The sequence below is a fragment of the Macaca nemestrina genome, chromosome 1 (genome assembly GCF_043159975.1).
Source record: "Macaca nemestrina isolate mMacNem1 chromosome 1, mMacNem.hap1, whole genome shotgun sequence".
In the NCBI taxonomy this organism is placed as follows: Eukaryota; Metazoa; Chordata; class Mammalia; order Primates; family Cercopithecidae; genus Macaca; species Macaca nemestrina.
Window position 1 is genome coordinate 51,153,971 of NC_092125.1, and position 24,560 is coordinate 51,178,530.

The following is a 24,560-nucleotide window of genomic DNA, read 5'->3' on the forward strand; positions in this document are numbered from 1 at the left end:
CTGTAACATTCTTGGTGCGAGTCTCTCACAATATATGTGAAACATATATATTATTTTAGCTAGAAGCTCTTAGATTATATTACTTAATAAGAGGAGTGTTATTTCTAGCTTTTTCCAGAAGTCCTTATATTTCCAGTTTTCTAGAAAACAGCATTTTATTCTGTTGATTTTAAGTTTTAAGAAATGTCAGCCTGTTTTTACATACATTAATCTAAAAATTCTAAAATTCCTATAGTCATTATAACCTACCATATTTTTTTTCAGGTACATGGTAAAGCATAAATCCCACTTGAGATTCTGAATTATTTGGCTCCTCCATTTCTGGAAATTGAGACTCAAGCTTTATGAATTTATCAAGAACTTAAAAATGAAGAAGGTCACAGATTGATCTTTTATAAGACCTTATTTGATGCTTTGTGCTTCAAGGAGATGATGCCTGTCATCCATATAAGCAAACTTTTTGGCTTACAACTATTTTTTTAATATTAGCCTTCTAGTCTGTAATGGAAATTGTATATTTTGATAGAAGTTTTTTCTCCATTGGTTAAATTAGCATTACTTAAAATTTGTTTTAGAAAATAAATGCAGGTTATAAATGTGTGTATATTTAGAGATTATAAAAGGCTCTCTGAGCCATCTTCTGATTTTTCATTGCTCTATAATTCTTTTTACTAAAAATACTATGTTGTGAATGGTATTAAATTTTAGTCTCTGGAACATCCAAAACCAAGCAAAGGGATGTGACTATTTTGAATGAATCAAAATGTCAAAACCTGTATGTACACTATATCTACACTTACTCTTTATTTAAAAAGAATGATGAAAAATCAAGAACAATTCTTCAATTTGAACTGTTCAGCCTTTCCAAGATTTCTTTATTTACAAATGATTACATTTAAATGAATGTACATTCTTCTCACTGACTTTGGTGATTTTGAAACCTAGAATGATGTGTTTCTATCTGTGATATCTTTCCATTTGAAAAAAAATCTCACAACACAGATTAAAACCACAATAGGCTGTAGTATTTTTTATTTTGGGAGCCAGAGTATGATTTGGGGAAAGAATATGTATCAACCCTGTTGCAGTATAACTTTAAGCTACTTTTCTCTTTAGTCCACCTTTGATTCTAATTTTTATGGTATAGGATTTTGAATCTTCTATTTCAGGCTTGTCAGTCTTGGAGTTGTTATCTTCCACTATCCCTAAATACTGATAAACTCCCAGGCACCAAAGAAAACATTTGCTTAATTGTCTGAAAAGAAACAAGAGAAAAACACTGGTATTTTTATGTGTGTATTCAATATGGTGTAAAATATGAAAACTATATTTTAACTTAGTAAAATATTTTTTACTAACAAAATGTTGCATCCAAGGTACATCAAGTGACCATTTTCCTTGAACCTTGATTTCACTTTTTTTTTTTAACTTAAAAGCAACTAGGAAGCTTTGCTTTCCTAAACTGTTTTTGCCATTGGAATTTTTGCTGATCACAGTCTTATGTCATTTTTTTTCTCCGTTTTTATTTCCAGCAGTTTTCTCCAAGGTTAACATATGTTTGGTAAACAGGCCTTTCATAGGTATTAAGCTGACATTATCTAGCTTCTTAATGAAATTTAACACTGTCACAAAAATGGGAAGTTACTATTTTTTTAAGTAGTCACATAGTTCATACCACTAGTAACTAGAAAAGATATTTATTCACATGGTATTTACAAGGCTCTTCAGAAGAGAACAGTCAGCATTTTAAATTACTAGATTTTAGCATACTTACAAGGTTTGAACAGATTCTACCCCTATTTTCCTACCTTCTTAGCATCTTCTTTCCTTAAAGATAAAAGAAAAATTTGTTCACATTAGGCTTTCTTAGCATATAAATCTGTTTCCAAAATAAATTACATGTTGTGTAAACTTTCTCCATGATGAAATAGTCAAGGACCAGAATCTGTGATATTTTTATGTAAGATTACTTGTCAAGACTACTACAAGTCAATATGAACTACCTTCCCATAAAGATTTTTGGTATTTGTACTTATTTATGAACTTTACTGGATACGGAATATGGTTAAAATTAGGAACATCTACTTTGAACGAGGTTTATTTTTCTATTTTGAATTTGCCTTATGTATATTCAAAGGCTTATGGAAATACTGTAAAGGAACATTAGGAAAAGGACAAATACGCTGTAACCATCTATCTTAAAATCAGACCCTTAGTATAAGTACCTCTTTTCTCTTTTTCTCTTTGATAATTTAGTCACTTATTTAGGTCCATGTGATTAATTTCATTCCATTATTTTTTAGCTGTTTGTTCTAAAAAACAAAAATTTTCAGCCAGTCCCTATTTATTTACCCCATGCCATGGTCCTATATAGCAGTACTTAACACAGTGCCTTGCACATAGTAGGCATTCAGTAAATACTTATATGCATGAATGAATAATGTATTTTCAGTGTAACAAATTTATTATAAAAGTGTAGTTTGACTCTACTTTGTCTTGGAGTTTGAGAGTACAGAATTACAGGGAATGAAGAGAGGTATAAGTAGATATTTTACTGGAAATGAAGTATAAATTAATAACTTGACTTACCCGTCCATAAGTTACTGCTAACTGGAGATACCCTTGTATGCCCAACCTGTAAAGGAAAGTTCTATTTCTATACTCATAGGACATTCTTCTCAGTCAGGGAACAGTAAGAAATATGTAAGTTTCACTCAGTTGCTCTCAACCCTGACTGCATGTTAGAATCATTTGGAGAGTTTTTAAAAATACCTATGCCTGAATCTTGATTCCCATTTTCATGTAATTTGAGACAAGACCTGGTCATCAGTATTTTTTTTTTTAAGTTCTCCAGGTAATTTGAATGTGCAGGAAGGATTCAGAATCACTGGTTTAATTTGTTATTGAAAACAATGCCAGTATTAAATGTGTTTCCTCTTCCTTCTTGTCTGTATGTGTGTGTGGTTTTTGTTTTGTTGTTTTGTGACCACCCTTTGCACTAGACGATCCCTGTTATTGGTGGTATTGGCCTGTATTCCCATTGACAAATGCAATTTTAATTATTTATTTAATATAGAAGGGGTATTTTACTGTTTAATATTTAAACAATGTTTAATGTATTTCATTTATTAACTAGTATTGTAGTTTGTTTTTTTCCCACGTCTCCATAACCTTTACTAACATTTGTTTTTAGCAGCACAACAGTAATCCTTATAGAAACAACTAATTTATAATGAGGAAAATCTCATAATTTTTAAGGCAGAAAGAAGTATTAATATTTGATCTGCCATGCAGAATGAGACAAATACAGTTTGCTTATGAAAGAAAAGTGGCATACTTTTAAATTGGTCTACACAGAAAAGTACAAGTAAACTATTCATTTAAATAAGATTCATTATCTAATAAATATTGAAGGGAATATTTTTCCTAAATAAAAATTTTTGTGACTGCTAACAAAAATTAAAGTGATTACATTGTTCTTTTTTGGAGGGGTGGGAAGGAATATTTGTTGAACTAAAGTATATAAAATTTTTTGAGACTAGCAGTATATTTTATATTACAAATGCAACAATTATTTATAAAAGCTGGTCAAATTAGGATTAGAAAGTAGCTTTAAACTTTGTGTTTTGAAATTGCTTGTTTAAATGCAAATTATGAGTAAGATAAGTTTTTAAATTTTTTATTTTTAATTTTTTTGGAAGTTTATTAAAGCCCTTCATATACACATACTTTTTAAAACAAAGATTCTTAATAAATAAATCATTGGTTTGTCTGGTTAAAGTCCATATAGAATGCTGAGAAGTAATTTATAAAATAAGAACTATAGAAATTTGTTCTCAGCTGAAAAGTTGGCAGCTGCTCTTTCTTTAAAAAAGTACAACGTGAAAATTTAATTACATTAGCCTTAGTATTACTTGACTGAATTTCTACTATTTATTCACTTGTATTTGAGATTCACCCAGCTATTCTAATGATAGAAATAAAAAGTGGAGAAATGACTGAAGTTGACTTAAGTTAAGAATTGGAGTGGGAATTTTGAAATGCCATGTCCTATATATCCTGGCATATTTGTTGCCACATTTGCAAGTATGTTGATCCCAGCATAGTTTATATCTGTTGGAATAATAACTAAGGAAAAATTGAAAATGTATAATGTATAAAGATTTATATTTAGTTAGTATATAATAGATAATAATACTTGCAGGTTTTTTATGTGTTTTGGGTTTCTGTGTATTATTTTAGGTAATCTTTATAAGGGCATCTTGGAAGTTATAAATATGTTCCATTTACTGAAAAGCGGTAAGCATTTTTATATGAGTAAAGCTAATGAAATAAAACTAGTTTTATTGCCAAAATTCAAAAAGTGGGGTTGATGCTATGTCGAATTTAAGCAAATGATCTGTCTGAGGATTTTGTTTGCCATTGAATTCCATTTCTATCCACTTTAAATTTACTGAAAGTTATTTAACCTGAATTTGATAATAGTGCTTAATAAGTAATACAGTTCATGTACGTAGAGTAAGCATTGTGAGTGATTTTTAACCACCAGTTGGTGCTATTTCTCAAAGTGGTTCTTAATTAGAGTTTAAGTTTGGGTGCCATGTGAACTGATTAAAATATTCTACTCATTCTTTTTGTTTTTCCTTTGTTTTGTTTTTCATTCTGTTTGTTTTTGTTTGTTTTTGAGATGGAGTCTCACTCTGTCGCCCGGGCTGGAGTGCAGTGCTGCGATCTCGGCTCACTGCCGCCTCCACCTCCTGGGTTCACACAGTTCTCCTGCCTCAGCCTCCCGAGTAGCTGGGATTATGGGTGTGTACCACCACACCTGGCTATTTTTGTAGTTTTTAGTAGAGACAGAGTTTTACCATGTTAACCAGGCTGGTCTTGAACTCCTGACCTCAGGTGATCCACCTGCCTCGGCTTCCCAAAATGTTGGGATTACAGGTATGAGCCACCATGCCTGGCCTGTTGTACTCATTCTGATTCCAGTTTGGTGAGCTCTTAAATTTTAGGTTTAATTGTAAATAAAACATGTTGCCCAATTTTATGTTAAGCGCACTAGGGATATTTCCATTCTCCCTTTGTCTTCAGTCCCCCAGAAACATTGATACCAAGAAGTTAGAAGCTGTATTGTGGGCTGGAATGTTATCTTTACATGAAAAGATTGAAATTTGTCAAGCATAGTATTTCTCTGAGGAATAAATGAAATATACATTTCACTTTGAAAACTAATGAGTTAAAGTCATTTATAGTTTCTGCTAATGAGTTAAATAATATATAGAATCATAGTTCGTAGTGACAGCAAGTTTCATGCTCTGCTGAACTTACAGTTTGATTATGGTCAAATTTTCTATGTTATTACTGTAATAGAATTAAGAGTGTGTCCTGGTAAATTACATTACCTTTACAGTTTGAGCATTCTGATTTTAACATTTTATAGTTTCAAAACAAACTGTACTCATATAATCAGAGCATTAACAGCATCATTATGTCAGTGGTACCAATGATTGTGAATCTTCTGCAACAAAATTTCTTTAATGATGAGTTTAATGGGCTATATTCAAACTTAATTTTTATTCAATTCATAAGTGCCCACTAAATATGTATTTTATTCTGTTCTGTTCCTTTGATTATCTGCTTTTCAGTGAGCATCTGCATAGCTAAAATAGATATAGCAAGTGTTGTAAATGCTGTTGAATTTTTTTAAGGCTCAAAGGTGCTAGTGTATAAATAACAGCACATTGCCAAATAAGCATTTTTTTCTCTCATTTTCTAAAGTACTTTTATATTTAATCATGTAATGATCAGCATTTATGGTGAGTTGGAATAATTTTTCCTCTTTATTTTCTTAAATGACCCTAGAAAACATTATAAAGTAGCTCTGAAGAAGGCTTTGTTGTTGAATCTGTCTCATAAAACTTGTGCATCCTTTGACACAGATTTATTTAATCATTTACCCTCATCTGAGAATGCTGATTTCTATTACATAAGTAAATAGGGCTGAGACCATAGTGAAGCAGAAGACATTTGAGAGATACTTTTTATTATATTTGAATATTTTATTGGACTGTGATTATTTTGCCAACAAAGTACAAGTGAAAACATTGGGTTATACAATGTATTAACTTTCATATATAGTAATGGATACTCACAGAAGAACTGCCTTCATGGAGTTTACAATGTTAATACTGTAAGTGTAATGGCCATCTATATCTCTCTTTTTTAATTGATAAATAATACAAACATTTGTCTTTAAAATGGAATAGTTTGAAAGTGTTTATCGAGTCAGTGTAAATGGTTGGGGGAAGATCAAGTGAACTTCCTTGTGGCTCATTCAGTTGTTTTAGCACAATTGAGCATCACTCATGTTTTTAAAGGGTTGACTATATCACAATTTTAAAATATTTGTATTTTTAGATAATGTATTTTTATTCCATAATGCACTACTGAGGACAAAAAGGAAGTATACGGGTCACTGATGATGAAATAAATTTGACATGCATTAAAGTAGTTTAAGGCTAAAGCAGTTTGATGTAGGAATTTGAGGAGAAGAAAACTTCAGCTTAGTGGGAAAATACTAATTTGGACAGCGTTGTATGCTTCTGGGGTTGTCATGAATTTAAGCAAAGCTAGGCAAACTTGGTGTGATTTTTCTCCAGTGACATTTAGTTGCTTGATTTCAGGTATACAGAATTGCAATTAGATTTTTAAGCTATTTTGATGGCAGTAGAAGCAGGCCACAGAGTTGAAGATGTTTTCAGGGTAATAATTGTAGTACTGAAAAATGGAATCTAAGCTGTTCAAGGAATACATGGTAGAGGGCAGGTGGTGAATGGTGAGAAAGTGGTGCTGTACTGTGATCTGATAACAGTGAAGTGAGCCTGAAAGATAGGGGGAGGTGGTCAGAGGATGGGATGTGTGAAGTCAAGATTTCAGAGGTGATCTGATATTGATGAGAAAAAGTCAAGACCTTGGAAGTAGAGAGGGGGAGGTATTCATTAAAATGAGGAGTCAAGGATCTATGGGGCTGTAGTTACTCGTGTAAATGTTGAAATGAGAATGACAAGCATAGGAGTGAGAAGAAAGATGGCAACAAGGAGAAGATAACCGGTGACTGGTTGGCATTAGCTTTACAGGATCCATGCTTTAAAAACTTTGATTAGATATTTAAAGATGAATATTTAAAGATGAAAATATATTTAAAGATGGATTAATAAAATGTTAAAGGTATAGGTCATTTCAGTGCCTTTCTCCAACATCCAGATTGTTAAAAAAAGAATTAACATACTTGTCATTCATCATCAGCCCAGATGATGAGGACTTTTACCAAGACACTATTGACAGCCTTCCCACCCTCTGAGTCTTGTTTTCTAAATTTGCTCCCATATGAGGCTAGTTCTTGTATTCTTTGCTACTTTTGTAGCTTAATGATACTGAAATTGGGTAAAACCTTTGTTGGAAAATCTGAGCTCTGCCCTCTAAGGTTTCATTAAGTGCCAGTGTTGGGGTCACTTCCCCCAGTTGTACATGCAACTCATTACTAAGAGAGAACATCCTGAGCGGTTCCCAGAGGTGGGTTGCTGGCTAAAAGGAATCCCTGGAGATTTTGGTGTGGTAGGAAAGGATTTTCATTCTTGAGGATTTTTCTTTGACTTTTCTATGGGCTGCAGATTTCCTCAGTTTGCTTTATTCTGAGTTTTAGGGGAGAATTCTTGGGAGGTTGTGAATTTTCTTTGCCTACAGTGAGATGGTTAGATGCTATTCTGAATTTTATCTAAATCTTACCCGAATCCCTTTCCATGTTAGCAAGCATGAAGTTGTTTACCTTTTTTATTTTGGCGATTGATTTTGAGTTTTTCTTCTCAGTCACTCCCTTGCCAGTTTCTTAGATGTTATGATCCAGCTATGATCCAGCTTTACACTTTCACCCAGAAGTGACCTCACCTTTTCATGACAGAGGAAACAGAAGCCATTAAGAAACAGGACTTCTTAATGCTGTATCTTACAAACCTGTATGCATGTAATAATCTTTTCTTGATTTCCTCCTATTCCGGTGTTTTAAACATCCTGTCACCCATCAGGGACTTGTCCATTCATACGTATTTCTCCTACACCTTTCCTACTCTGTCATACATTTTGCACTATTACTGTCTTTTTCTTGTATTTCATCTTGTCACCCTGTATTTATTTATTTTCCACCCACTTTTAAACTTAGTTACACCTTTCATGGTAAACAGGTTCTAGGGAGATGGTTTGATTATGTATCTTAAATTCCCTCCCCTCAATCGCTGTTTCCATCTGCCAACTCCCCTCTCTTGAATAGAGCAGCTGCTGTGAGCCTGGAGCCTTTGGGCAAATAAGAGTGTATACAGTCCCTTGATTCTACCAGAATATGGAAAGGAGAGCTTGCTTGTGAACTGAGAGCCTTGCTTTCAAAGCTACATGGATTTAGAGGAAAAGCAGTGCAGTTCATATGTATGGTACTAGGAAGACTAGCTTCAGAGTACCTGTTTGGTTGCTGCATGGTGGGCCCAATTCCACATCTCCCCGTGAGACTGGGGGAGGGGAAGTAAATAGCAAAAAACAAAACGACAGAGATTGGAAGAGATTTTCCTCCTGTCATCTGTGATGAGGAGTAGCAACTTGCTGGTTAGTAGATAATCAGCGTACAGAAGAGAGCTGCCTCTGTTGCTTACAAGTTTGTTTCCACTCGAGTATCCCATAGTTTGCTTTATGCTAAATGGAGTGAATGGACAAAGAAATATAAGGAAACCTGAAGAAAAATAGCATCAAGAGAGAGCAGGAACACAGAAGAAATGGATGGTGAAAAAGAATTGCTGGTGGAGATGGATGACAACTTTAATTTTGTAAAAGCACTGGAGAAGATACAGTATAAAATAAATTTTCTAGCAATTAAACCACATTTCAATGTGGTAGTAAAAGAGAGGCAAGGCCACTATTGGGGACTAAATTAGTGGCCTGAGGTATCATGTAGTAGTAGTTATCTTTGGAAAAGTAAAAACCCAAAGACGCGGAGATTTCAAAAATGAAAACACCCAGAAGACGAGTCTAAGATACTTAATATGAGTAAGTAAAGAACCACAAGGAGAAAAAGGGAAACAAGATATAGGAGGGCACAATTACTAAATACTATAGGAAACCTTAGTTCGAAAGGGCTCGCTGGCTCTCTCAATAGGTTCCAAGCAACATGGGCGGGGTTGAGGTGTGGGGACACACCTGGGCAGATACTTCATTCAAATATTTATTGTTACTTCCTGCAGTGACAAGTACTATTTTAGTTGCTGGGAATACAGGGTGAACAAAGCAATTGTAGTTCCTTTATTGGGAGGAAAAAAGTAAATGAATAAATGTGTCTCAGGTGGTAATAAGTAATACCAAAAAAACTGAAGCATAGAGTGATTAGGCTATGTTGGGAAAAGGTAGTGGTAGCTTTTACTATTTTACATGGATGGTTAGAGACATCTCAGATAAGACATTTGAGCAGCAATTTGAAGTGAGATATCTAGTGTGGTAAATATGTGGTGGTGCGGGGGAGAAGCATTCCAGATAGGGAACAGGAAGTTTAAGGCAGGCAGGAGCATACCTGCCATTTAAAGAACTGTTAAGGAATCCACTTGGCTAGGTGGAGGGAGCAAGAAGAGTGAGCGATGAGGGCAGAGGCAGCAGTGAACAAGATTACGGAGCCTTGTAGATAAATGTAAGCCTTTTGGCTTTAATTTGCTGATACATATGGGAAGCCATTTGAGGAGCTTTAAGCAGAGGAATGATACATGATTTAAGAGTAATTGACTCAACCTTGTTGAAGAACACTGTCTGTTGGTAGCAAAGGCAGAAGCCAGGAGACCAGATCATTGGATATTGCAACAATGTATACAAGAAATGACAGGCTTGGACCCCTGTGATATCAGTGGAGGAAAAGGTAAGATTCTGTAAATATTTTGAAAGTAGATGGATAGGATTACAATGTGTGAGATACAAATCAAAAACACTTCTTTTTTTTGTTTGTTTGTTTTGTTTTGTTTTTTGCCTCAGTAACAAAGGATGGAATTTCTGTTTATACTGTGATGGGGAAGATTGTGTAAGGATCAGATTTCGCAGTGGTAGCAGCTGGAGGAATCAATTTAGTTTTGGAATGTTGAGTTTGAGATGCTATTAAACTTGTAGGAGGAGATATTCAAATTCTTAAATTTCAGGGTAAAAAAGGAATTTACAACAGAAAAAGAAAATTACATCTCTAGACTTTAGACTGCAACCAGGAATCCCCTTTTCAGGTAAGATCATTATCTTGAGGATATGCAGTGATCCAAATGAAAACGATATATTTCTGTGTGTATTACTTCACATAAGGAAAATAACTTAAAAACTTTAAACAAGCAGCAAATTATAACAAAGGCCTGTATTCTCTGATAGAGTGACTGGGTATTTATAACATAAGTGTTAAGTAATCTTCAAGTAGAAAAGATAATACACAGAAAAATCTCACACTAGTAACTATCAGTCCTAAAGTAAGCTACCTCAGCAAAACTTAGAAGTGACAGCTGAGCGAGAGGAGTAGAGTGAATGAAAGCATCCTAAATTTCTCAACACTAGTGACAACAAATGTTTGCCTTCCTGGAAGATGAACAACATTTGTTCTTGCAACTAATCGGAACTTACATATTTTTAACAACTAGCTTTCTAAAACCCACTAAAGCACTTTGGAATATTTTTTAAAACACCTTCTATTGAGGTTTTGGAGATTTTTAAATAGGTCAGGAAATTATTTCTAAGTTATCATATGGTGAAGCTGCAAAAATTTTGGTAGGTGATATGTTTTCAGCCACAAAAGCACAAAATACAGTATTTTTAATATTCAAGATGTTTCAAAATGTTCTTTACATGGCACAAACTTTTTTCTAAAAGTATTCATAGACTTCTGGTCACCTGATTTTATAATTTTTTATCCTTGTAATTTGGCAAAGAGCTAATACAGATTTAGGAAAAGGGTTAACTCTGCCATTTCCTTGTTCCCATATGCTTGCATTATTACTATTATCTTTTAATCTATTGATTTTTTTATTTTTCCCTAGAAATCTTTTTGTGCCACTTTCCATTTTGTGTAGTGTCTGTAAACTTACCTGTCATGGTAGCCTGGATGCGAGGGGATGAGGCTTCACTGTCAAGTCTTGTTCTCCCCTCACCTTGTATACAGATCAAATGAAGGCATCTGTACCCACATATTAACTATTAATAAAGTTGAGTTAAAATGCAAATATGTATTTTAGTATCTTCTAGCACCCCGCTGAATTATCTTGCATGGTCCCTGAGGTGTGTACGCCCTACTTTGGAGATCTGTAGCACTAAGTAAAAATCTTTTTATACAGTATTTGTCTTGTGTGGATCATGAGCATTAGCATCCAATGGTAGGTAGTTGTGTGATTAAAATGCAGATTCCTTGGCCCCTGTCCCAAACTTACTAAATAGTCCTTTGTGGGTTATAGCCTTGTGATCTACATATTTAACAAGATTCAGAAAACCTAAGGCCTAATTATCTTTCAGCCTCATCTAATCCTTCCCTCCCGAAGACATGAGCGCCACATACACTCTTTTGCAGCCTCTCAACACACCATTCCTTTTCACATCTCCGTACCTCAGTAAATGTTTCTTTCCCTGCCTGGAATGTGTTCTTACCCTTCAAGACTCGGCTCAAATTTATATCTGTGAAATCTACCTTAGTTTGTACATATCAAATAACAGATGTGTGTTTTTGTGATTCTTCACATTATGAACAGCATAAGATATTTGCCATTGTTAGTATTATCCCATATGAGAAAAAAAAAAGACCAGAATTAATGCTCTTAAAACCAATTGAAAAAAGATGTGTTTACGTCAGTGTTATCCATGTTCTCACTGATTTACGAAAATCAAATCTTCATTTTCCACACATATGGTACTACAAAATCTTGAAATCTACCTATATGGGGATGATCACAGATTGTATCTGAAGAAATGAACACACACATACAAATACATATGGAAGATTCAGAAATCATAGCAATATCTAGTAAGGAGTAATTAAAGATTCAGTTTTTCCCTCTTCCATACTTTTATAACATCAGCACACCATTAAATTATAGTAATCACCTCACTGTAATTCATCTTCAAAATTGTGGGGTGTACCAGTTATCAGTTTGTTATCTCTGAGCTCTAAGGTACACCTTGCTTTGCAATGTTGAAACTCGACCCTTGTACAGGTTTTTCCTTTGCGAGCAAGTTCAGTGTTAGGCGTTGTCATTGGAGGGACACACTAAGGCAATAGCAAGGGGAATAGGCTTCTCTTTCTGGTTCTGGTGTGCTGTTATTTGATTGGCTGCCAGTGGATTGGCCTGCAGAAGGTCAATCTCAACAACCTTCGTAACGGTGGCCCACACCTTCGGGTTTCTCTGCTGCCTGGTAAAATGTCCCTACAGAACACCTTTGGCCTACCCAGAACCTCCAGTGATTCTGCCACCAGGTGAGGTGCTCTGATTCGATCAGCTCTGGTCTTTCCCCTTGGTAAATTTCTTCCATCTACAGCCCAAGTTCCTGTGGCAACTATGCCCTCTCCAGTGAGTTCTGAATCTCAGCCCTGGAATAGTGCTGGGGAGTGACTCTTGAGTTGTTAGTGTTCTTTCTCCCTTTGTTATTTCCGTACCCATTAGAATCTTCTTTATTACTTTTAGTAAACCATCTTTTATTAACAATTTTCTATATTTAATTTTCTCTATTAAATTACTGGTTTGTACAGAATCTAGATTTTATGGGGAAAAAAAAAAGGACTGGTGTGGTTTCTGTCTCCCTCCTGATTGGATCCTGACTGATACGTGGGGTATGCTGCTCATGAGAGATTTCTTTCAGAGTGGTGAATAAACTATGTCCTAGAAGGTACATTGTATCGGGAAGGGTCACGTGTTAGAATTGTGGTTTACATTAATATATACAGTGTCAGGAGGAGCATAAAGAGGAAAACAGCATTGTGGCAAAGTAATCCTGTGGAAACCAGAAAGAGAGATTTAATAAAGTCTTGGTGACTGATCCGAGTATGAAACCATGGTGGTAGTAGTGGGAATCTTTAGATTAATGAATATTGATTTATTCACCTGCTACAAAATTCAGTTTCTCTTTCTAGAGGTAATTACTATGTACAGATTCCTGGGACCTCTCCAGGCCTGTTCTGTAGATAATGAGCTGACGTATAAATACCTCTTTCTCTTTCTAACACAGATATTAGTATTCTTCTGTGTCTTACTTTGTCCCCTTAATAGTATATCTTGGAAATCCTTGGCTATCCATTCAAATTTTTCCTGTCTTCTTACAAAGAATGTTTTTAATTGAGGTAAGCATTCATTATACGGTAAATGGCTTTTAACTGGCTGCATATACCCTGTCAACCTATGGCTGTGCCAACATTGGAGAGAGTCTGAGTTAAGTACAGTCTTTTTGCCATTATAAACCAGGGTTGCAGTGAACATTCATGTGTAAACTTCTTTGTACCTATGTGAGTGTATCCTGGATAAATTCCTAAAAGTGACGCCACTGGGTTGGAGGTCTTTTTTTTTTTAACTTTTTATTTTGAAATAATAATAGATTCATAAGAAGTTGCAAAAATAGGACAGAGAGGCCCCGGTTGCCCTTCACCTAGTTTCTCCCAGTGGTAGCATCTTACATAACATGATACAACATGGTATATCATATCAAAACCAGCACATTGATACAATCCACAAAACTTATTCAGATTTCACCAGTTTTACATGACCTCGTGTGCATATGTGTCTGTGTGTGTCTGTGTCTTTGTGGTTCTATATGCTTTGATCAGGAGTAGATTTGCATAACCTCAAGCAAGATGCAGAACTGTTCCATCAGCACAAAGATCCCTTGTGCTACCTCATAGTCACACCAAACCTTCTCTCCTCCTTTTATCATCACTGCATTCCTAACTGTTGACAACCATCTAATCTGTTCTCCATCTCTGTAACTTTGTTATTTTGAGAATATAATTGAAATCATATAGCATGTAACCTTTGAGATGGGCTTTTTTCACTCACTGTAATTCCCTTGAAGATCCATCCAAGTTGTTGCATGTGTCAATGGTTGTTCCTTTTTATTTCTGAGTAATGCTCCATGATATGAATGTTCCACAGTTTGTTTAACCATTCACCCACTGAAGGACATTTGGATTGTTTCTAGGTTTTGACTATGGCAAGTAAAGATGCTATGAACATTCATGTACACATGAATTTGTAGGCATAAATTTTTATTTTGCTTGGATAAAAGCCCAAGAATGTAGTTGCTGGGTTATACGGTATTGTATATTTGTTTTTCTTTTAAGAAACTGCCAAATTATTTTCCAGAGTAACTCTACAACTGTATGTTGTTATTAGCTATGTATGAGAGATCTAGTTTCTCCAAATCGTCACCAGCATTTAATATTGTCAGGATTAAAAAAATGTTTTTCACTTGTTCTAATGGGTGTTTAGTGATTTAGCATCATGGTTTTAATTCATCCCTAACAGCTAAAGATGTTGAGTGTATATTCAGTGTCTATAACATATATCCTCTTTGGTGAAATGTCTGTTCATGTTTTTTGCCCACTGTGTAATTTGATTTTTTTTTTTTTTTTTTTTGAGACGGAGTCATGCTCTGTCACCAGGCTGGAGTGCAGTGATGTGATCTCAGCTCACTGCAACCTCTGCCTCCTGGGTTCAAGGGATTCTCCTGCCTTAGCCTCCTGAGTAACTGGGACTACAGGCGCGCGCCACCACACCCAGCTAATTTTTGTATTTTTAGTAGAGATGGGGTTTTACCATGTTGGCCAAGATGGTCTCAATCTCTTGACCTCGTGATCTGCCCGCCTCAGCCTCCCAAATTGCGGGGATTACAGGTGTGAGCCACTGTGCCCAGCCTGATTTTTTTTTTCTACTGTTGAGTTTTGAGAGTTGTTTATATAGGCAGCCCTCACTTTTGCAGAATTTCAATATGTATGACTTCCACTTGCCATGACTTAAATGGTTCAAATTGAAGTTACCATGACATATTAACTGTGATTGCATAAAGTACTCCCTCTTACAGTCTACAAATCACAATATAACAAATGTATATATGGTCATTGACCAATTACTTTTTTGAAAATTTGTTCATGACTGACCGTTGCACATCTTTTATTAAGACAGACAGCAAATGTTTGGTTTTGTTGCCTCCTCATCTCCCAGTAATAAACCCACTTGACGTTTTACAAAAATGGATAATTGAAAGAGAGATTTGGCCACAGAGATGAAAGTACAGCACAGAAACAAAAAGTTACAACACTGGAAGTGAAATTTGAATTAACCATTTGTGGGGTTTTAGATGAAATGGTTGACTGAGAATGTTTATCCTGCTGCCGTTCAAACAAGAGACTCTACGTATGCATCCAGCCAGAGAAATTTAGTGACAGCAAAACTGTTGGCATAAATAAGGAAAGAAGGAAGATGTCCCAGAGGAAGCGAAATATATCTTCACATTTAAGGAATTCTGAAAGATATCTCATGACATTGAAAATGCAAAAGGTAAAATGTCAAAAACTGACCCAGAGTTAGAAAGGAGTATGACAATTCGCCAAGCAGAGAAAGAATGCTTGCTCTATTGTGTTATATCATGAGAAGACACTGCTTAAACTATTACTGGTGTTTTTTTAGAAAGATATAAAGCACTTTAATTCTAAAAGTTTCTAATGCTTTAAATTATAATGTATTAAATATTAGTTTTACTACTTTTAAAATTTACCTGTACATCTGTTGCCAATAGTAAGAAAGTTTTAACAAATTTTTAAAGGTCATAGAACAATCATAACTTCCCACTGATTAAGATTTAAGATTGTGTTATGTGGTTTCAGCTTTCATGGCCACTTTTATGGTCTTACTGCTGTGCAAAGCAAGGAGTGAGTGCCTGTGTCTTCAAGATATAAGTCCTTTGTCATGTTTGTGTTTTGCAAATATTTTCTCTCAGCCCGTAGCTTGTCTTTTCATCCTCTTAACAGGGTCTTTCATAAGAGTAAAGGCTTTAGTTGAGATGGAGTCTAATTTATCTGTTGTTTAAATTTTATAGATAGTGCCTTTTGTGTCATATCTAAGAACTCTTTTTTCTTTTTCCTTTTTTTGAGACGGAGTCTCACTCTGTCGCTCAGGCTGGAGTGCAATGGCGCCATCTCGGCTAACTGCAACCTCCAGCTCCCGGGTTCAAGCGATTCTCCTACCTCAGCTTCCTGACTAACTGGGATTACAGGTGCCTGCCACCATGCCCAGCTAATTTTTGCATTTTTTTAGTAGAGATGGTGTTTCACCATGTTGGTCAGGCTGGTCTCGAACTCTTGACCTCAGGTGATCCACCCGCCTTGGCCTCCCAAAGTGCAGGGATTACCGGTGTGAGCCGCTGCGCCTGGCCAGAACTCTTTACCTAGTTACAGTTTCCAAAGATTTTCTTCTGTGTTTTATTTTAGAAGTTTTATAGGTTTATGCTCAAACCTATGACACTTACTCAAACCTATGATCCATTGTGAATTGATTTTTATAAAAGATACGAGGTTTATATTTTTGGGGGGGTTTTTTGTTTGTTTGCTTTTGCCTGTAGGTGTCCAGTTGCTTTAGTGCCATTTGTTGAAAAGACAATCCTCCCTCTACTCACAATCCTTCCTTTGCACCTTTGTCAAAAATCAGCTATCCATCTATGTGTTGGTCTGTTTCTGGGTTCTCTATTCTGTTCCCTCGATTTATGTGTTGATCCTTTCAATACTATGCTGTCTTGATTACTGTAGCTATATAGTAAAACATAATATTGGGTAGAATGTTTCCTCCCATTTTATTCTTTTTAAAAATTCTATTAGTCTAATTCCTTTGCCTTTCCATGTAAACTTTAAAAGAAACTTGTTTATGTTTTCCAAAATATCTTGCCAAGATTTGGATAGAAATTATGTTAAACTTACAGATCAATTTGAGAAGAACTGCCATCTTTGCTATGTTGGGTCTTCTAATCCATGAATATAATTAGTACATCATCTCCACTTATTTAGATTTTCTTTGGTTTCTTTCATCAGCATTTTGTAGTTTTCAGCATATGATTCTTTTCAAGTTATATTTATACCTAAATATTTATTTTTTTGAGCACTTGTAAATGACACTGTTCTTTAAATTTCAGTTTCCATATGTTTATTGCTAGTATATAGAAATGTAATTGATTTTTAATGTTGATTTCGTACCCTTGCTAAACTTACTAAACCTTATTTAATAGTTCTAGAAGTTATTTTCGTTGATTTCTTACTATTTTCTATGCAGATCATTATGCCATCTACAAATAGATCTGGTTATATTTTTTCCTTTTTAATCTGTGTGCATTTTGTATGTTTTTTCATGCCTTATTGTGCTGGTTAGAAATTCTATGTTGAATTAGAGATGTACTACTTAAAAAAAAAAATCACAAAAACCCACAGTCAAAATCTACACTAAGCATTGCAACCTGAAATATCCATATGGTCAGGCAAGTAACATATGTGTAAATTGGGCTGATTAAAATAATAGGAATTGGTAGAAATGCAGAATACCGAAGAATATGTATACCTCCTAAAGGGAATCAAATCCAAAGCTTTTAAAGGTACTGTTTGTTTACTGGCCAAACAAAATGTATTTTAAAACAGGATTTGGCTCTGGTGGTCTCTAAGTGTCTGTATAGAGTTGCATTCAAAGAAAACACAGTTCCAACTTCACAACCCCTAAAGAATAATTTAGATTCGACATATACCAAGTATGGGCCCTGTTTTGGGGGGATTACTATCAGAATCATGTTCTTGAGTTAAGGGTTAAGACTAAGTTGGCAATGAATGTTAACATCGCTTAGCTATTTGTGCATAACATGCCATTCGCAAACCATTATTTCTTTTTAGTCTTCTGGGCTTGCTCTTAATCCGGGCTCTGTTTAGCTAATCATGACTGGTTTATGCATACATCTGCAGTAAGCTGGTAGGTTCTCTGCAGTCTGGCTACTCTGGAATGGACTCATGTCTGGAGTTAGCTTGCTCATAACTAGAGCAATAGCAGGTAATTAGGCTGCATGTCTCTCATTATCCAGTTGAAGAATGCAGGCATGTTCTCATGGCAAAGACTGAGGAACCAAGGGAGAGCAGAGGTCTGGGCTCAAAATTGCCGCACTCTAATTTTTCCCACTTTCTGTTGGCTGTAGCAAGTGACAAGTCCAGCCTGGATTTAAAAGGTGAGGAAATAAAGTTCACTTCTTGACTGGAGGGGTTTCAAAGTTATTACGAGGAGGGTAGATACAGGGAGGTCATTAATTTGGGTCATCTGTCAGTGTACTGCAAGCATGTAGATTCTCCTTAAGGTTTGAGATTATTGTTCATCTTTTCATTTCCTTATTGGAAAAATGCCTTGCATATAGTAATATGTATTCATGTAATTGTATGTATCTACTTATTCTTTTACACAAATTGGTAACTCTTACTCTCATTTTGCAGATAAGGCACAGAGAAGAAACTTGCTTATGGTCACACAGCTAGAAATCACTACATTTTCCATGTATTATCCGTAATTGTCAGACCCAGGAGTATTATAATACTATTGATAATAACTGTTATTTTCCATTTCCATTTCCATTTCCAAATAGATGCCTTTTGACTGGAAGAGTTATCATTCTATTGTGAAAATATAAAAATTTAACCTATTTGCTAGCTATAGCTTTGCATTTTTGCATGGAAATGTTAACAGTGATACCACCAAATATAGTCTACATTTTCCTTAAAAGATATAGCTGTGAATCTGCTTAAGTACTTTTATAAGTCCTTGGTTAAACCACATCGTGGAAGTGGAATTACAATTAGTTTAAACTATTTTAATGTAGATATTTAGAGCTGACCTTGTTAGCTATACAATAACTTCAATATGTATACTGTGAAATTAGTAAAACTTCTGGTAGAACTTCCTGAAACTAAAAACAGTAGTCCCAGGTTAATCAGTTAATTGCTTTGGTGAATGAGTTTATGTAAGACAGTCCATTAAATGTTAGCTAATGCCTACAAAATACAATGATTTTGGTTTGGGTCAGTTATACCTTCTAACAGTAGCTATTTGACAAGTCTAATTGCATTTTAAAACTTTTTTCTCATAGACATATCATATCAATAGTATAGAGAAGTGAGGTTTCCTGCAGTAGTTAAACGTGCTTCCGAATTCACTAACTGTTCTGATTTGTTTGCTGAAACACCTCAAACAAATAGAAAGTAGACTGAATTAAAATATAATCCTACATCTTAATTCTGTATGATATCAAACCTAATTCCTCTGATACAGACAGGAATATAATTTCTAATCTATTGCCAACAGGGGTATATTAATAATATACTTGAAAGTGGTCCTACATTGTATTGAAGCCTCATACCTGATTGATTAATATCATAGATGGTTCCTGCCTATAGAATCAAGGGTGATGAAAAGTTTATGAATGCTCCAAAGAACCTTAAGTATTTTATCAGAGAAAAGCATGCTACAGTAGTGATGAATACTAGAATTATTGTGCTTGAACCTGTATTTTATACTTGAGAGGGAAAGAAAGGTTATAATAGGTCAAGGAAATTTTTCAAAAATTATATTGAACCTTACACAAATGTCCTGCAAATTACTAAATCTCTCTTCTCTTCCTAATTGTGTATAATCTTATTGGTTTTATTAGGGGTGCCATAAAAAAGTGCTACAGACTGGGTGGCATAAACAATAGAAGCTTATTTTCTCATAGTTCTGGAGGCTGGAAGTCTGAGAGCAAGTTGTCACCAGGGTTGGCTGCTTCTGAGCCCTCTCTACTTGGCTTGTAGATGACCATGTTCTTCTTGTTCCTTCACATGGTCTTTTCTCTCCTAATGATCTCATTTTAAGTTAATTAACACCTGAAAACCCTATCTTCAAATACAGTTACACTCTGAGGTACTGGGGTTAAGAACTTCAACATATGGATTTTAGGTAATACAGTTGAGTCCGTAAATATTGGATAAGAAAAAGGCACTGTACTTTCCTACAGAATCTTAGAGCCTCTTCAAATTTAAGTTTCTATAAAATGTATTTATATAATTGCAGTCTATAAGCTGAACATTGTTAGTATAATGAGTACGTTAAGCCAGCCTGGCTTGTGATGTGGTCCAATTGCAATTTTTCTTGTGTAATCTTTTATTTTTCTTCAATTGAAAATGTTAGCAGGCCCTTCTTTTTTAACTTCTCTCTCAGATAACAATACTATAAAGTTAAGTCATAATACAGTCTTAATCCAGATATTAAAATATTTAAGTAATCAGAACTCTGGAACTTGATTTATTATTCACATGCTCAACCCCCTTCTTGCTCATTGAAAGCACATAGTGGGGAGAGGGGACAGTGGTTGGCAGCTTCTCTAATTTTTATCCTTTCTCCATCTGGTCCCTTCTCCCAATGCTGACCCCTAGGAGAGAGGAAAAGTAAGAAAATAGGAAGTTCCTGTGTGAACTGGTACCCTTGGGGAGTTGATCTCATACTCATTGATCATAGCATAGGTTGAAAGCAGAATGTTTCTTGTGGGAATTTTTCGTCCACTCTCAGTTTCCTTCTGGGTACCTCTCTTCTGCAGTTCACATGGACTGTGAAAATGACTGTGTCTATTGCTGGTGACCCCTTTAAATGCCCTTCTCCACTCCTAGGTAGTGTTTACTTTCAGCTTCTCGTTTTCCAAGGTCACTCTGCTTCTCCAGGAGACCCAGGATAACCCACACCAACTCCCTCTCCGTTATAACCCACATCTGATCTGCACACCTGTGGCTCAGGCCACTATCTGTGCTGGCTATCTTAGGTGTGAGCTAGCACAAGTTCTCTAAGACCTGCACCTTCAAGAAATGTTGCTCTAGTCCTCCTTGCGGTTTCATGAGAAATAACTTCACTATGCTTGAAGTGAAGGAAGTCGCACCTACCCTACACTTGCCACCTCTCATCCCTCAGTCACAACATAGCAGCGCACTCTCTCCAAAGGTGAACATCTCAAAAATATTCCCCTCTCTGCAGGTCCATCTGTATTTCTCTTACTGGGAGAGGCAGCTCAAGACTTCAGGAGCAACTTCTTGATACTGCCTTTGTAAATTGTGCAAATGGTAGTTGGGTTTTGGAATTTCACATATACTGTGTCTTCTGATTTCAAAACTTGAATTTTAACATCCTGTTACATTTCTTTATTATCTGTCTTCCTCAGATGAAAGTCATCAGAATTTCTAAAGTTATCAGTGTGGAGCTTATCTGAGGTCTTCTAGGCTACAATAAGAGGGGCGTATGATGCAATCTCTTCTGGGTTACAAATGAGAGAAAAATATTTTTTACTGAAAAGCTCAGAAAGTAGTATTAGTGGTTTACATTAGTTTACATTCTACATGGTCATGCTAATATTCTGTACCTAAACATTGGAAAATTACTTCAGATTTATTATTTGGCCTGCCAGATAAGGTGATGAAAAAGACTTAGTCCGTTGCCTAATGATGTCACTTTTAAAGAACCATTTCTGAGAGAAGAATCTGATTTCTTAGTCAGTTGAGAAAACAAAATTTGTCAGTTTAGAAGTGTGGAGAATAACAATCAGTTTAGCGAAGTTCTTGATAGCTGTGGCCTTTTTGCAAAGTACTTTTTTATAAAAATATACTTAGCTCTTTTTAAAAAGGATATTTTTATTAGCCCCTTAAAGAAATTAAGCCCTAGAATTTAAAATTAAACTATCAACAGTCATCTTCTTATAAACCCCTTATTACTGTGATTTTCTAGTTATTTTATTTCTCACTTCAACTCAAAAGATTTCTTATTTTCTCAATATTAGTGATGCCTTTAGCCCTCTTATTATCAACAGCTAGTGTTTCAGAGGAAGAGTAGCTTTTACTGTGTAACAAACCACATCAGTAGTTTTCATGATTCTGTGGGTTGGTGGGACAGTTTTTCTGGTCTGGACTGTCTTGGTGGGGGCTGGATAGTCTCCAGGGGTATCACCCATGTGACTGACTATTGTTTAATTGGTTGACTTTGGTTGAAAGCTTGTGGTCTGATTGCTGGGGTTAGGCTCAGCTAAGACAACTTACCTGTTGCATGTAGTGACTCATCTTTCAATAGGCTATAACAAGCTTCCTCACATGGTGGTCTCAGGGATCTAGAAAAACATGGAGAAAGTGTAAGCCCTAATGCAAAAGCACTTTTCACACATCTAGTTACATCATGGATACTGATGTCCCCTTGGCCCAAACAAATTCCATGGCTAAACTCAGATTCAAAAAACAAAGACATAGACCCTATTTCTTAAAGGAAAGAGCTGGAAAGTCACACTGTGAAGCGGTGTGCATCTGAGAAAGATACTTGTAGCCATTTTTGTGAATTACCACAGGTGTTTTAGGCTCGTTTTCTCTCCTAGATTTTTCATGTAGCTGCCCTTGAAAACAAAAACAACTTCTTGGTAAAGCAAATATACTGAACGTTAGAATGTGTATTTTGTTATTTTTTGCCTTCTGAATAAAGTCGTATTATGTCATTACCCACTTTGTGCTTTCCTTTATATTCTTAATCAGCATATCCCCTTGATTGTAGGGTTTAGTGCCCACAATCCATTAGCAATTATGACAACTAAAACAAAGCTGTTTCTTTTTTTCTCTATGTACTGTTGGGTGACAAGAATAAAATTTTGATTTACAGTTGAGTTAGAAAAATGAATAATTAGGCTGAGCATGGTGGTTCATGCCTATAATGCCTACACTGTGGGAGGCCGAGGCAGGTGGATCACCTGATGTCAGGAGTTTGCAACCAACCTGGCCAACATGATGAAACCCCATCTCTACTAAAAATACAAAAAATTAGCCAGGCATGGTGCAGGCGCCTGTAATCCCACCTACTCGAGAGGCCTCAGGCAGGAGAATCACTTGAACTCAGGAGGCGGAGGTTGCAGTGAGCTGAGATCACGCCACTGCACTCCAGCCTGGCCAACAAGGATGAAACTTCGTCTCAAAAAAAGAAAAATGAAAATTTAGAAACTGAAATACCTGGAAAATATGCTTTAAAACTACTGTTTAAAGAACTCTATGTTGTACCAATTGAGGTTAAGTCAATTGAAAAAACATTTATTGAGGCTCTCTCTATGCTACACCATGTTCAGATATTGAGAATACAGTGAACAAAATGAACAATGACCCAACTTTCACAAAGCTTAGATCTAGTTGGGGAGAGCAGGTAATAAGCAACTACATAAGGTAATTTTATATTTTTATTAGTTTTTAAAAATAAGCAATAAATGGTATTTTGAGAAAGTAAGGGTATTAGGTATCACAGCCACTTGAGTGTATCACTTGCTCATTAAGTTTATTAGTTGAATTGCTGATTCCCTATAATGTCAAAGTGTGCAGAAATCAATTTTGAACTTACACAAGTGAAAAAAAAAGACTGGCAAATAGGGGCACACAGTTCTAAATACGGTTGTTTCCTACTCCTGTTTTAGGAAATCTGAGGAAATAAAATAATGCAAGTGCATGTGTACAGTAAGCATATTAAACTTCAAGAAAGTTTACGTTAGTGTGTTTTGGTGGTATTCAATCAAAATCCCTTTTATTTTCCCTCTTAAAAATTTTTTAAAAAATATTTTCCATGAGTTATTGGAGTACAGGCAGTGTTAGGTTATATTAGTAAGTTCTTTAAGGGTGATTTGTGAGATTTTGGTGTACCCATCACCTGAGCAGTATACACTGCACCATATTTGTAGTCTTTTAATCCTTTGCATCTGTACCACTCTTCCCTGCAAGTCCCCAAAATCCATTGTATCATTCTTATGCCTTTGTGTTCTCATAGCTTAGCTCCCACGTGTCAGTGAGAACATATGATGTTTGAGTTTTCCATTCCCGAGTTACTTCACTTAAAATAATAGTCTGCCATCTCATCCAGGTTGCTGCAAGGCTGTTAATTCATTCCTTTTTATGGCTAAGTAATATACCATCATATATATATATCACAGTTTCTTTATCTACTCGTTTCATGGGCATTTGGGTTGGTTCCATGTGAATTATGCTGCTATAAACATGCATGTGCAAGTATCTTTTTCATATAATGACTTCTTTTCCTCTGGGTAGATACCCAGTTAGTGGGATTGCTGGATCAAATGGTAGTTCTCCTTTTAGTTCTTTAAAGAATCTCCACACTGTTTTCCATAGTGGATGTACTAGTTTACATTCCCACCAGCAGTGTAGAAGCATTCCCTGATCACCGCATCCACACCAACATCTACTCTTTTTTGATTTTTTGAATATGGCCATTCTTGCATGAGTAAGGTGGTAGCACATTGTGGTTTTGATTTGCATTTCCCTGGTCATTAGTGATGTTGAACTTTTTTCATATGTTTGTTGGTCATTTTTATGTCTTCTTTTGAGAATTGTCTATCATGTCCTTAGCCCACTTTTTCATGGGATTCTTTTTTTCTTGCTAATTTGAGTTTGTAGTAGATTCTGGATATTAGTCCTT

The 24,560-nt window shown here is 35.5% G+C and overlaps 1 protein-coding gene across 1 annotated transcript in view; it reads left to right on the forward strand.

Moving 5' to 3' along the window:
• The window catches only part of LOC105484638 (cell division cycle 73), a 158,273-nt gene extending 135,676 nt beyond the window's left edge, over positions 1-22,597 (forward strand). Inside the window, exon 17 of the mRNA XM_011746466.2 lies at positions 265-22,597. Coding sequence (XP_011744768.1) covers positions 265-301 — 37 coding nt within the window. The 3' untranslated portion in view covers positions 302-22,597. The remainder of the gene's footprint in view (positions 1-264) is intronic.
• Positions 22,598-24,560: the final 1,963 nt, after the last annotated feature.